Below are 12768 nucleotides of genomic sequence, written 5' to 3'. Positions count from 1 at the left end.
TATATACATACCAATCTCAGGATGACTATTAGTTATTTCACAGACTATCTACTTCAACACAATTTCTTCAAACCCAGCGAATATGTGCAAGGACCTGCCGCAATCGATCCAACGCCTTTGTCTCGGAAACTGCTCCAGGGCCTTGAGCTTTGGACTCTTCAACTTCCCTCCGAGCCTCAGTTATCAACGGTTCCAGGTCACCCCAGACGTGGTCAGTATATCCAGCAAGGACGTCGCCCCACTGCTGCAGCCAACTGCTCCTCGCTTGGTCGGTATCTCTTGTGCCCAGGTAGAGCTGTCGTTCAAACTCCGCTTCAGGTCCTGGTTGATCTAGGAACCCAGGGTTGAAGTTTAGTAGATCACTTAGGCTGGGACCAGAGGACACTGAGTTATTAGAAAAGAGAGCTTCTCGAAGTTTGGCTGCCGCTTCTGGTGTAAGGGGATCGTCATCGGCCTCGGCTATCGGATCATGAGATCCGACCAAAACAGCATCGAGTTCATCTGAATGACCGTCCAGCAGGCTAACAACGGCTGCACCATCCAGCTTCTCTTGTTCACTAACATCGTGTGATGCATGTGTAGATTTCGAGTGGTATATTTGCTTTCGTGCTTCCTCATCAAGGTTGGCATTGTCATTGTCATTGTCAACGTCCAGCGTGACGTCGGCACTAACAAAATCGTTGAATGCCTGCGCGGAAGGTCCAGAATCCAGATTTGTTTTTGAGCGCAAGGTTTCCGCCTGAATTGATGAGCGTAATCTGTGTGAGGATGCTTCTCCCGTACTTGACGAGATCTTGTCAATGCTGTTGCTGTTGCTGCCACTTGGGTCAGCTTTTCTCGCTGGCTGTTGGCCACTCAGCTCTGGGCCGCTTCCAAAAGCATCGAGAACTAGTCTCCCGGAAGATTGAAGTCTGTCGACGATGGGAATAGTATTCTCTTTCTTGGTTTGTTTTCCTTTGCCTTTTAAATCCAGGGGAGTGTTGCCCTCTATTTGGGTTTTTGGAAGTTGTCGATTATCCTGGCTCATTTTTGTGTATTAACTCTCTCGAGACGGTTATGACCCAAAAGAGTTACCTGGGCATTTGTGGAGTTCGTTGAAGCTTTTTTGGAATTATTGCAGACTTTTGAATGGAAATTTGATGTATAGGTAGGTATGTACGTCAACGTTGATGAGAGTTAGTTGTAGTTCAACCGGAGCACATGTCAAAACGGCCCCGGACGGATGAGCGGGTGCCGATCGGCTCGGTGGCCATGGATTGGATCGGATGCCCGAGATACCTAGGTTGAGCCCCTCCTAGACATACTTAAAGAAGGCAATGGATGTTTTATTTGGCGATTGCATCAGGAGAAGATTAAGAAATTCATGTAATGCAGTGATACCTAGAAAGTTGGGTATTTACCTCCCTACTGCCCACCTTTTGTTAGCCTAGCCTGGTAGGTGAAGTGACCGAAAGCATTGAATGTATTTAAATGGATAGATTAGGCATTGTAGAGTGCCTGCAGCAGCTAGTATTTGATGGGTCGAGATTCAGGATAGACAGATGTACCAATGCGGAATCAATTTGAGCTTACACTTCCAAAGACAGTTGTAAGAGCAGATAGGTAGGCTGAACTGTTGGGATCGTTGCCCCTCTCCGACATGCTGCTATAAGCATGAAAATATTAAGTCATCGATTCTAGTATGCTAGTGGCGTTAAGCCTCCGAGCTGAGCAAATTGAAACTACCTTCTATTGTAAAGTGCCTACTATCTAGAGCCTGTTGAATGGCGTTGTTGCTTCATCTTTCTTTCGCTCTCATCAGATCATCTTGGGCCTAAAATAAAACCACACACTGGAATGAACTAGATAAAGCCCAAGACGACAACAGTTTGCTTTACGTGTGTTTAGAGTCCACATATCCCCGCATCCATGCATTCATTGATCAATCATCATCTGGTGGCAGCCAAGTTCAGATTCAAGGCCAGACCAAGCTAGGCCAAGCCAAAATCGAATCGAATCAAGAATTAAAGCTTGACTGTCTACGTCTAGACTACTACCTAGGGAGTTAAGTTGTAGACATTCTACTGCGTCACTTTCTTCCTATTTCATCGTTGTTAATTATTAAAGAAGTATTTAGGCAATGGTAAAGTTGGCAGCTGTTGTAATCCCTGCCTACCTGCCTTGATTAGTAGTATAAAGCATAATCTCGATTCATACACAAAGGTCCGTAGCAGCCAGGTTTCACAGGCGGAACTCAGTCGATTTCAGATACAATACCAAAGTCTATAATATATTTTAATTTCTACTACTAAGCTCAGTTCGTATAGTAGATTTATAGAGATTAGTAGGAGGATAAACGCCTGGGCCAATTGGCAGTAGGTGTGCGTTGACAAAGTACATTGTTATTCAGACTCCGCCTCAACAGTCCTTCAGAAGGAGAAAAAGTCACAACTAGCTCATCAAGTATCTTCGTGCCTGGGTTCTATGTCGCCAGCTCAGCACAGCATTGCATAGATACCCAGCTCAGCTAGGTCAGCTCGGGCAGCTCTGCGCATAGGTCCCTAGTAGCCTGGTACCTAAACAGCTCGCACAGCACAGCACACTCCAAGTACCTCTAATATAGCGCTGGGCCATTCCCTCCACTCTCATCTCTTTGGCCCATCCGCCCCTCTGCTCCTTCTGTCGGTCGCCCACATCCACATCTCCATCCCGTCATTACCGCTAGGTATTCTATTCTCTTCAGCCTTGGACTCCTGCCGACCCTTCAACATCATACATCCATCCGTCCATCTATCGCTGTCCTTCTCTGGGCCTTCTCTTCAAATTCTTTCCTGCTAGGTCAACTCTACTCAACTCAACGAGGAATATTTTTGGACGACCGTTCATTTTATAGATCACAGCGGACAATATCTTGCTAGACCCCACTGCGGCGCCGACAAAAAGACGATATCCAAAACGACACCACCACCGTCCTCCACCCACTCACTCACCACCTTGCATTGCCTTGCCTTGCCTTGCCTGACGCTATCCGTCCACCGCAAGACTAGTCGTGTGCCGTTGCTCAATATCTCTTCGCGTCGTCTTGTCTCGTCTCGCTCAAATCAAGAGCTTTTATTGCTTCCAGACTCTCAACTCCGATCAAACCCTCCCTCCCTCCCTCCGCCTTGGCCCCGCCATTCCCACAGCTATCGACTCTGACCTTTGCCTCCCTCGAACTCCAACCACAACCCCTCCTAATCCCCGCCCTCACTGCTCACCAAGATGGTCGATAGCGAAGCGAACTCGCCCACGTGGAAGTTCACACAGTATGTTGGCTATTTCATATGGCTTCCGGGCCTTTACTCCCATTTGAAGGATCGATTGCTGAGCTTTGTTTCATAGGTGTTTTGGCGACAAGGGCGATGTTGAGGATATCACTGAGGGTATGTCATCACCGCTTGCATCTTCCAAAGCCAGTTCATCAACATCGTATTCTAACCGCTATGCTTGCTCTGGTACAGCCGATATTATTTCGACAGTTGAGTTCGACCATACCGGAAACTACCTCGCTACTGGCGACAAGGGCGGTCGGGTGGTGCTCTTTGAACGAAACGAAACGGTACGTCACCATCCGGCAACATCCTCATGTACCGGCCACGATCGGCTTGGCGATTCCGTAGCATCTTCTCTGATAATCATCTGCGCAGAAAAAAACCTGCGAGTACAAGTTCCACACCGAGTTCCAATCTCACGAGCCCGAATTCGACTATCTAAAGTCACTCGAGATCGAGGAAAAGATCAACAAGATAAAGTGGTGCAGACGACAGAACGCCTCGCACTATCTTCTGTCTACCAATGACAAGACGATCAAGTTATGGAAAGTCTTTGAGAAGTCGCTCAAGGTCGTAGCGGAGAACAACCTCTCTCACGACGTAACACCTGGGAGTATTGCTGGCGGCGGGGGTGCTCCCAAGCCTCTGCCTGCTCATCAGTTCAAGAACGCTGCCGACCTGAAGCTACCTCGACTCACACACCACGACACGGTCGTTGCCGCTGTGCCACGCCGAACATACGCCAACGCGCACGCCTACCACATCAACAGCATTTCAGTCAACAGTGACGGGGAAACCTTTATCAGCAGCGATGATTTGCGAATCAATCTTTGGAACCTCAATATCCAGGATCAGAGCTTCAACATTGTCGATATCAAGCCCGCCAACATGGAGGAACTCACTGAAGTGATCACAGCTGCCGAATTCCATCCCATGAGCTGCAACTGGTTCATGTATGCAAGCTCCAAGGGTACTATCAAACTTGCCGACATGCGAGAGAGTGCTCTGTGTGACCAGCATGCCAAACGTTTGTGCACCATTCTTCGGCAACTTTGTTACGTCCGGAGACTTTTGCTAACTCACTGCTATAGTATTTGAACAAGAAGAAGACCCTTCTTCGCGGTCATTCTTCTCCGAAATCATTTCCTCCATTTCAGATGTGAGATTTTCACATGACGGCCGATATATCCTATCTCGCGACTACCTGACTGTCAAGATCTGGGATATCAACATGGAGAGACAGCCTGTAAAGACGATACCAATCCACGAGCATCTTCGACCACGGTTGTGCGACACATACGAGAACGATAGTATATTCGACAAATTCGAAGTCGTCTTCTCTGGCGACGCAAAGAATGTCATGACAGGAAGCTACAACAACAACTTCATGATCTACCCTTCAGACCCTGACAAGGAGGTTGAGGTAGTCCTTCAGGCAGATAAGTCTGCCTTCAAGGCAAAGAAGGTTGGAGTGCCTACGCCGATCAATTCGTCCACGAGCCCGACAGCAACCAACGGGAAGAAGGGCGGCTCTAGAGCTGGTAGCCCAGGTGGTCAAGGTCAGCGGATGCGTAAGGAAACAGACGCGGACCAGATCGATTTTAACAAAAAGATTCTGCACATGAGTTGGCATCCGTTCGAGGACAGTATTGCGATTGCGGCCACAAACAATGTAAGTGAAGCTAGAATACATGTGATAGTTCGGCAGCCTTTACTAACACTATGGGATAGCTATTTGTCTTCTCAGCACTCTAGACCAAGATACCGGCGTTCATCTCGTGGGCATTTTAGCGAGGAAGGGAGTGGCAGGAGTCGAAGCAGCAAGAGCAGGGGTTGCCTCGTCGCCATTAAAGGAACTGGCCCAGTTCTTCTCGGGCACGTCATAGCATGTCAGTGGTGCAGGATACAGCGATGCGACTTAATGTAGCCTACTATACTTTGAAGCGACTTCAGAGAGCGTCGGTAGTGCATAGCGAATGCTTCGTGGAAAGAAATAACGCCGGAGGATGCCCTTGGATGTGGCCGCTGAAGCAGTAGCAGGGCAAGGGGCGAAGCTACCGACTACCTATCCATCTATGAAGCAAGCGAATGGACGAGCAGGAGAAGCCACACGAGATGGAGGTGGACGAGTGCCTGGGTTGGTGTTGAGTCGCCACGTGTAGCAGAAACCACAAAGACATCATTGAGAATCAAAGAAATGCCACTCGTATTCGAGAAGTGATCAAACTGCCTGCTCGACCCGAGCGTGGCTAATAATTTTCCCTGTAGAGTTAAAGGGAGAGTGGTGTACGAAAGGATTGGACGGTACAAAGCAAGACACGACCATGCCATTGATGCACAAGTAGTAGATAGACGCCTTACTTCTTGGGCCATGTTTAGGTAAATTTATGGCCAGAATTATGACGGCGAGACTGAGCTTGAGTCGGTTGCGCCCTTTTGGAGTCCCATTGCTAGGTATTTTGATTTGGGCATCACTGAGTACTAACCTATGCAGTCGGTGAGAGTGAGCTAAGGTTTGATAAAGGTCACTAACTAGCGTGGCGTACCCAGTACAGCTCGACTCGGCCGGATCTGGTGAGCATGCAGGTACAGAGGTACCCCTTAATTGATGCGGGTCGGCATAGAGTCTTATCTGGTCTCTACCAAATAAACCCATCTATCTTATCCCTGCCTGTCTCGCCCGTTCTTGGCTCTTCTGCATTACCTGGCCTAACAATAGCAACGACACAAGGGCAATCGGTACAAGTAAACTCTTAGTTTGGTCTACCTGTTTGTTGTACAGTAACCATTCGACTCAGCCGCTCCTCTTTTGTCAGCTGAGCCGCTTGTCGAGGGATACGACTTGTCACTCCTTTTTCTGATTTTACTATTAACACGTCCCCCATCCCATCTCACAGCGATGGCGACCGAAACACCTTCTAATATCCTCCGCAAGAGGACAGCTGCCGATATGACGGTCGTCCAAAACTCGGTCCGTCGCGACAGCACCTCGCGAGAGGCTAATGGAGATCTCGAACGCGGTTCGGGGTCGTCAATAGCTCAGCATATTGCTAAACTAGTGGCTCATGAGGTTGGGCCTTCGTTGCTTACAGTTGGGGTGATGTTGAGCTTGATCTTCGGAGGATGCTGTTCCAATGTAGGTTATTGCTTACCCCCAACCAATGAGTTGTCTCACACGGACCAAATCAAATATTGACCGGCTTAGGTGTATGCTCTTGAAGCAATCGTCAAGTGAGTTTTACCTTTATGAATTGATTTACTACTTGTAATTCATCCATGTCGTTCCATGCAGCTAACATAATTGTAGTTTTGAACCCTCTAGCGGTACGAAACCACACCCAGTGCCATGTTGTTCTCAAGACAACGGTACGGCATACAGTGGCCTTTCAGCTAACTGTTTGTAGGAACCCTTTTGACATTTGTGCAATTTCTTTTTGTCGCCGTGACAGGATTCATCGCTCAATTTGATACGAATAGTCGGTTCTTTCTTACACCAAACAAGGTCCCTATCAGCCGCTGGATCTTCAATATTGTTCTCTTCTTCACTATCAACCTCTTGAACAACCATGCCTTCAGCTACGATATCTCCGTCCCAGTTCATATCATCCTTCGATCCGGTGGAAGTATTACGACCATGGCCGCAGGTTATCTCTATGGCAAGCGGTATACCCAAACTCAGGTTGTTGCTGTCTTTCTCTTAACACTCGGCGTGATCCTGGCTGCATGGTCTGATGCTCAAGCCAAGGTACGTTTTTTTTTTTTTTTTTTTTTTTTTTATAGCTCGGATGCCAATTGCATTATGATACTGACGCATGTCAAACGATAGGGCACAAGCGAAAGCAGTGGACGCCCAGCCTTTAGTACTGGACTCTTGATCCTCTTCGTGGCTCAGGTCCTCTCTGCTATCATGGGACTTTACACTGAGGCAACTTACGCCAAATACGGACCTCAGTGGAAAGAGAATCTGTTTTATTCCCATGCCTTGTCTCTGCCATTATTTCTGCCTTTTGCCCCCTCAATGGCCCGAACGTTCTCTCATCTCATGACAAGCACTCCGATGCAACTTCCGGGGATATTTGGTTCTGTATTTACCAAAGTCACGATGCCCAGCCAGATTATCTTCCTCATTACCAATGTCTTAACACAGTATGCTTGCATTCGCGGCGTCAATCTCTTGGCCGCAGCGTCAACAGCCCTCACCGTCACTATTGTTCTCAATATCCGAAAACTCGTCAGTCTACTTCTGAGCATCTGGCTGTTTGGCAACCAGCTTGCTTCCGGCACATTACTCGGCGCTGTCATAGTATTTAGTGCCGGTGGATTATATACAGTCGGATCACGGAAGAAAGCACCAGCGGAGAAAGACGTTCTGGCTAGGGACCATAAGGCGAGTTGAGCTATTTGCATTTCATCATTTCCATGCATCAATCTGCCAGGGTGGGCTATAAGGGGGCTTAGGAGGCGTATCTGGTTCAAAAAGGTTCATAAGAAAAAGAGAGATGGTACTCAATTAGTTGGTAGACTTTTGGCTCGGTTCAACATGCTGGAGCAACAACTCCTGACGAATAGCAGCAAGTAACGAGAAGCTTGCAGGCTTGCAGGCTTGTGCAGACAGGGCGTTAAGAGAATTCCTTTCGGCAACCTTTGAGATGCTAGACACTGCTCTATAGAGACCATTGGCCGGCGTTGCCAATGTTATAAACAAAGCCGATAGAACTTTCAATAAAGCAAGAATGACTTCTAGAGACACCAGGTGTATTCGAATGACAACAGAACGAAAGACGAATAGACCACGGCAGTACTAAGCCTAGGCAGGTTCCTCAGGAACTAGAGGCAGGGTGTTCCATCAATGACCAGGGACCTGGGTAGGTTGACCCAATGGCCTGGGTACAAAATATGACATTAACACGGAACGATATACCGGGTTCCAAGGAGTGGAGCTGAACAATCGGAGAGATAAAACGTTCGCGTTACATCGTCTACATCGTGCACTTTGAACTGAAGGTAACAGCTTGTACGGATGAAACTATTGTTTATACTTACTTCATATGTGTCCAAGACGCTGTCTTTAACGGTTGTTCTTTGTCACATCTCGCTTGATTACGTACTCTCCCCGCTTATAACTAGAGCCTAGACTACCGGGATTGTTTACTACATCTCCTTACTCGGAAAGGGTTGGTGATATGGGTGACTTGGTGGCTTTTCCAGCTATCGCGCAGAGCTTCAATTCGATACCTGTATCTACACTTACTTTGTAGATGCCTTAACGGGTTTAGCTCACTGGAACTTTAGAGGCAGGTCAGTTCCACCAACGCATTGTCCCACCAAGGCCCGCTGGAAACCCTGGTGCGTCACACCGTCATACCTTAGTACCTTTGTAGTAGTATCATTTTCACAGGATCCTCAGGTCCCATTGCCTTTTCCTTTCTCGCTGCGGGCACGCTCTTTCTGTCATTCTGAAAAACAGTAGCCCATTGTGAATACCTGGACTGTGTTGGATCAAAGAGCACAAGACCTTGTTCATCAGGTCAGGCCTTCGATTATAGCTTTGACGTTCAATTAAAAAGAAGAAAGATACTTGATCGAGGAACGGCCATGCCTGGTACGTAACTCACAGCCCGACCTGCCCCTCCTCTGCTACGCCAATCCGATATCACGGTCTTTGATAACGACTGCAGTAACTGGAAAGTCTGCTGACCAAACGAATATCGCAGGCGGTCCTATCTTCGAAGAAAGCGAATCAACCGCGCTTGATGTACGAGCACGGGAGTCAGATGAGGAGGTAGACGAGACCAGAGATGGTGGTGCAGCTGGCCATGGCGCCTCGCACAAAGACGCTGTATCTGATGCGGGCTCGCACAACGGGGACGACGCCGAAGAGCTCGAAGATGGAATGCTTCTTCGCGACCTGCCAAAGCGAACCACGTTTTATGATCCTGTCGCCGAGCGTCAGATGAGCCAGACGGACGCAAAATACTTCTACCACCGAAACAAGGCCGATGTGCGAGGCGCTGGTGGGGCTGGCATCCAATCTATACCTCAGAGCCCTTTTCTCAATTCTGGTTCTCGCCCTGCGACTGAGTATGGTGCCGATTCTTTGGTGCTAGACTCGAGTGGTCGCCGAGTTGATTCCTTCCCTCCAGGCCTGGAGATGCCGAATCCTGCCATTGACCCCACGGGTTTCACTCAATCGCCTACAAAAGTGGAAGAAGCGCAGCATGTCTCATTTCCACCAAATGATTCTTCTACCTTCTCTCATGTACCTCAGGTAGCCCAAGACCCGCGACTTCCTGATGGCTCTAGTAACGGCCTACCTTCTGGCGGTCTTTTCGACACTGAACCTCATATCACGTCGGAACTGAGTGCCATCTCGAAAAATATCCAGAGAATCCTGGATCTCAGGCGCAAATATGTCTCACTTTCTAACCAGGGCCCAGACGATAACCCGAGAGATGATCAAAATTGGGAAATCTATCCCCCTCCACCTGAGCCCGCGTGGCGACAATCTTCAAGACAGGCAACAAGCACCACGGAACATGTGCCTGGCCAGGAGAATGCTGGTACGAATGGAGCGAAGGAAGCATCTGGATCTGCACCCAAAGATGTGCCTCACGATCACCACGAGGGCAAGCGATCGGCAAGAAGGCGGAAACCGGGTCAGGATATCGGAGAAGACTTTGACATGGCAGATGTATTGCCTCTACCTGGGAACGATGGACGTTCGTACAAGCTGGATGACAGCGGAGTCTATCAAGTCTTTGAAAACGATAATGCGCATGCACCTGCGATTCAGGTTCCCACCATCAGAGAGTTCTATATGGATCTGGACGACATCCTGGACGTGTCTTCTGACGGACCCAGCAAGAGCTTTGCATTTCGACGTCTTCAATACCTTGAGGGCAAATTCAACCTATATGTCCTCTTGAATGAATATCAAGAAACAGCCGACAGCAAGAAGGTTCCTCATAGAGATTTCTATAATGTCCGAAAGGTCGACACCCACGTTCATCATTCTGCATGCATGAACCAGAAGCATCTGCTACGCTTCATCAAGAGCAAGATGAAGAAGTTTCCCAACGAAGTTGTCTTATTCCGTGATGGAAGGCATCTGACTTTGGCTGAGGTCTTCGCTAGTATTAATTTGACTGCCTACGACTTGAGTATCGATACTTTGGATATGCATGTAAGGCTTACTTCTGACTCAAAAAAAGTCGACTCTTGAGAGACACGCAACTAACAACTTCAGGCTCACACTGATTCATTCCATCGATTCGACAAGTTTAACCTTAAATACAACCCAGTTGGGGAGTCTCGTCTCCGAACTATCTTCCTCAAGACGGATAATTTCATTCATGGCCGTTACCTTGCAGAGATCACCAAAGAGGTCATTTCAGATCTGGAATCGAGCAAGTACCAAATGGTGGAGTGGCGCATCTCCATCTACGGCAAATCTATAGATGAATGGGACAAGCTCGCCGCCTGGGTGGTTGACAACAAACTCTTCTCCCACAACGTTCGATGGCTTATCCAGATCCCTCGCCTGTACGACGTTTATAAAGCCAGTGGTTTGATGGAGACATTCGAACAGGTAGTTAAGAATGTCTTCCAGCCACTCTTCGAAGTTACCAAGGACCCGTCCAGCCATCCAAAACTTCATATCTTCCTTCAACGAGTAATCGGGTTTGACAGTGTCGATGATGAAAGCAAGGTGGAGCGTCGTTTGTTTAAGAAATTTCCTGTGCCAAAAGTCTGGGATACCAAGCAGAACCCCCCTTACAGCTACTGGATCTACTACCTCTACTCTAACTTGGTATCCTTGAACTACTGGCGAAAGAAGCGCGGGTTCAACACACTTGTGTTACGGCCTCACTGTGGAGAAGCTGGTGACAGCGAACACTTGGCTGTTGCCGCCTTGTGTTGCCATAGCATTAGTCATGGACTTCTTCTTCGGAAAGTGCCTCTTCTCCAGTACATCTTCTACTTGGACCAGATTGGCATCGCCATGTCGCCGTTGAGTAACAATGCTCTGTTTCTGGCTTATGAGCGGAACCCTTTTCACCAGTACTTCAAGAGAGGCCTCAACGTCTCACTGTCAACGGATGACCCTTTGCAGTTTGCTTTCACAAAGGAACCACTGATCGAGGAATACGCTGTTGCGGCGCAAATCTACAAGCTTAACTCGGTCGACATGTGTGAGTTGGCTAAGAATTCTGTCAAGCAAAGTGGCTATGAGCTGTCCATCAAAGAGCATTGGTTGGGACGTGGCTGCAATAAGCCAGGAAAAGAAGGAAATTCCATGGTCAAGACGAATGTTCCTGACCGGCGAGAGGAATTCCGTTACTTCACCCTGATGCAAGAGCGAGATGTGTAAGTTACAACACTCAAACTTCCCCTTCTATTGTTTGAGTGACATGGCACTGATGTGTAAGGCTGCAGACTGTCGAAATATGTCACCTATAACGCTACAAACGAACCCCCGACGCAAGCTACTGGCAACGGAAAAAAAATGTCAGAATCAGTGGCGTCCATAACTGGACAGGTTTCTGGTATGGGCCTGTCGGCGGGCAACGAAACTGCCGATCCTGAGATGTCTCCTCCAGCTGGGATCACGAAGGTCGCATCACAGATTGGATTGTCAGCTACTCGAGAACAGACATGGCCCAGTGACGGTATGGCAGATCACCATCTCTCGGGAAGCGACCCAAGAATGTTCCCGGGCATTTTTACTCGAGGTCACCGTACTGGTAGCATGCGGAACCTGGCCCAAGCTAGTGATGACAGGGACACTGCAGATGATGTTTTCGGTCCAGAGACTTGATCTTGGTCTTGATCTGCCACGACCATGGTTTAATTCTGAAGGGCGTAGAATATTACGAATATATTACTGGCGTTGGATAGATTGAATGAATAAACGTCCCAGGCTTCACAAGGGATAGACGGTGATACTTGTAAATTGGCATTACTGCCATGCCGAACTCATCGCTAGTTTGGTAGTTGTTTGAAAGTGTTGTAAGCAACATTGAAGAAGGCGTGGAAAGTTTGAGCGATGGATAAACCAGAAACAAGCGCTGAATTATAAAAGAGAACCCTTTGAAGTACAGGACATATTATAATAAAAAGGCCTTGCTTGTTGTCATTTGTGTCTCTGACCCTAGAGCTTGAGTCTGATACAGGGCACAGGGTAGCATCGCCAAATTTTGCACCCACTTCCTAGATAGTTGACGTTACCTACTATTCAACAGCGTACTACTTCTGGGGAGAATTTAAGCCCAACCTGCTTGTCCGCTGCGTGACCAGGATAAAGGAGACATTGTTCAGTCAGTCAGTCTACTTCGTAGTCTCCTCTATTCGATTAGGTACTAACAAGTTGTATCCAAGTATCATATAAATGCAAAACTAACTGGGCCGAGGTCTTCCAGGTGAATATCCCATCACAATAAAATATTATAGATTTGTATAAATGAAAATCGTTGTACCT

General features: G+C 47.9%; 4 protein-coding genes across 4 annotated transcripts; 3 read left to right on the top strand and 1 right to left on the bottom strand.

The window, feature by feature from the left end:
* Positions 1-67: 67 nt before the first annotated feature.
* On the bottom strand, positions 68-1027 carry EDB82DRAFT_471894 (uncharacterized protein; the record flags this gene model as incomplete). Its single annotated transcript, XM_025729684.1, has 1 exon — positions 68-1027. One exon carries the CDS (start codon positions 1025-1027, stop codon positions 68-70), a length of 960 nt encoding a protein of 319 aa, XP_025588885.1.
* Positions 1028-3240: 2213 nt separating this feature from the next.
* EDB82DRAFT_521155 (WD40-repeat-containing domain protein) lies at positions 3241-5045 on the top strand (the record flags this gene model as incomplete). The annotated part of the gene is made up of 5 exons (XM_025729685.1): positions 3241-3284; positions 3361-3577; positions 3666-4317; positions 4382-4962; positions 5022-5045. 5 exons carry the CDS (start codon positions 3241-3243, stop codon positions 5043-5045), a joined length of 1518 nt encoding a protein of 505 aa, XP_025588886.1.
* A 956-nt stretch (positions 5046-6001) lies between these two features.
* Positions 6002-8049, top strand: EDB82DRAFT_489129 (UAA transporter family-domain-containing protein). The gene is made up of 5 exons (XM_025729686.2): positions 6002-6426; positions 6496-6521; positions 6598-6614; positions 6695-7035; positions 7117-8049. Exons 1-5 carry the CDS (start codon positions 6190-6192, stop codon positions 7684-7686), a joined length of 1191 nt encoding a protein of 396 aa, XP_025588887.1. The 5' UTR covers positions 6002-6189; the 3' UTR covers positions 7687-8049.
* A 670-nt stretch (positions 8050-8719) lies between these two features.
* On the top strand, positions 8720-12456 carry EDB82DRAFT_489126 (uncharacterized protein). The gene is made up of 4 exons (XM_065608347.1): positions 8720-8892; positions 9005-10473; positions 10537-11657; positions 11727-12456. The coding sequence occupies exons 1-4, from the start codon at positions 8886-8888 to the stop codon at positions 12106-12108; spliced, it is 2979 nt and encodes a 992-aa protein (XP_065465734.1). The 5' UTR covers positions 8720-8885; the 3' UTR covers positions 12109-12456.
* Positions 12457-12768: the final 312 nt, after the last annotated feature.

The sequence above is a fragment of the Fusarium venenatum genome (genome assembly GCF_020744135.1).
Source record: "Fusarium venenatum strain MPI-CAGE-CH-0201 chromosome Unknown EDB82scaffold_1, whole genome shotgun sequence".
Classification (NCBI taxonomy): Eukaryota; Fungi; Ascomycota; class Sordariomycetes; order Hypocreales; family Nectriaceae; genus Fusarium; species Fusarium venenatum.
Note: the sequence above shows the minus strand (reverse complement) of the source record. Positions and strands in the feature narration are given on the sequence as shown.

Coding starts and splice junctions, on each gene's coding strand:
- EDB82DRAFT_489129 (XM_025729686.2), top strand. CDS start 6,190: ATGGCGACCGAAACACCTTCTAATATCCTCCGCAAGAGGACAGCTGCC. Junction 6,427..6,495: donor TCGGAGGATGCTGTTCCAAT/GTAGGTTATTGC, acceptor TGACCGGCTTAG/GTGTATGCTCTTGAAGCAAT. Junction 7,036..7,116: donor GGTCTGATGCTCAAGCCAAG/GTACGTTTTTTT, acceptor GTCAAACGATAG/GGCACAAGCGAAAGCAGTGG.
- EDB82DRAFT_489126 (XM_065608347.1), top strand. Junction 10,474..10,536: donor TCGATACTTTGGATATGCAT/GTAAGGCTTACT, acceptor TAACAACTTCAG/GCTCACACTGATTCATTCCA. Junction 11,658..11,726: donor CTGATGCAAGAGCGAGATGT/GTAAGTTACAAC, acceptor GTAAGGCTGCAG/ACTGTCGAAATATGTCACCT.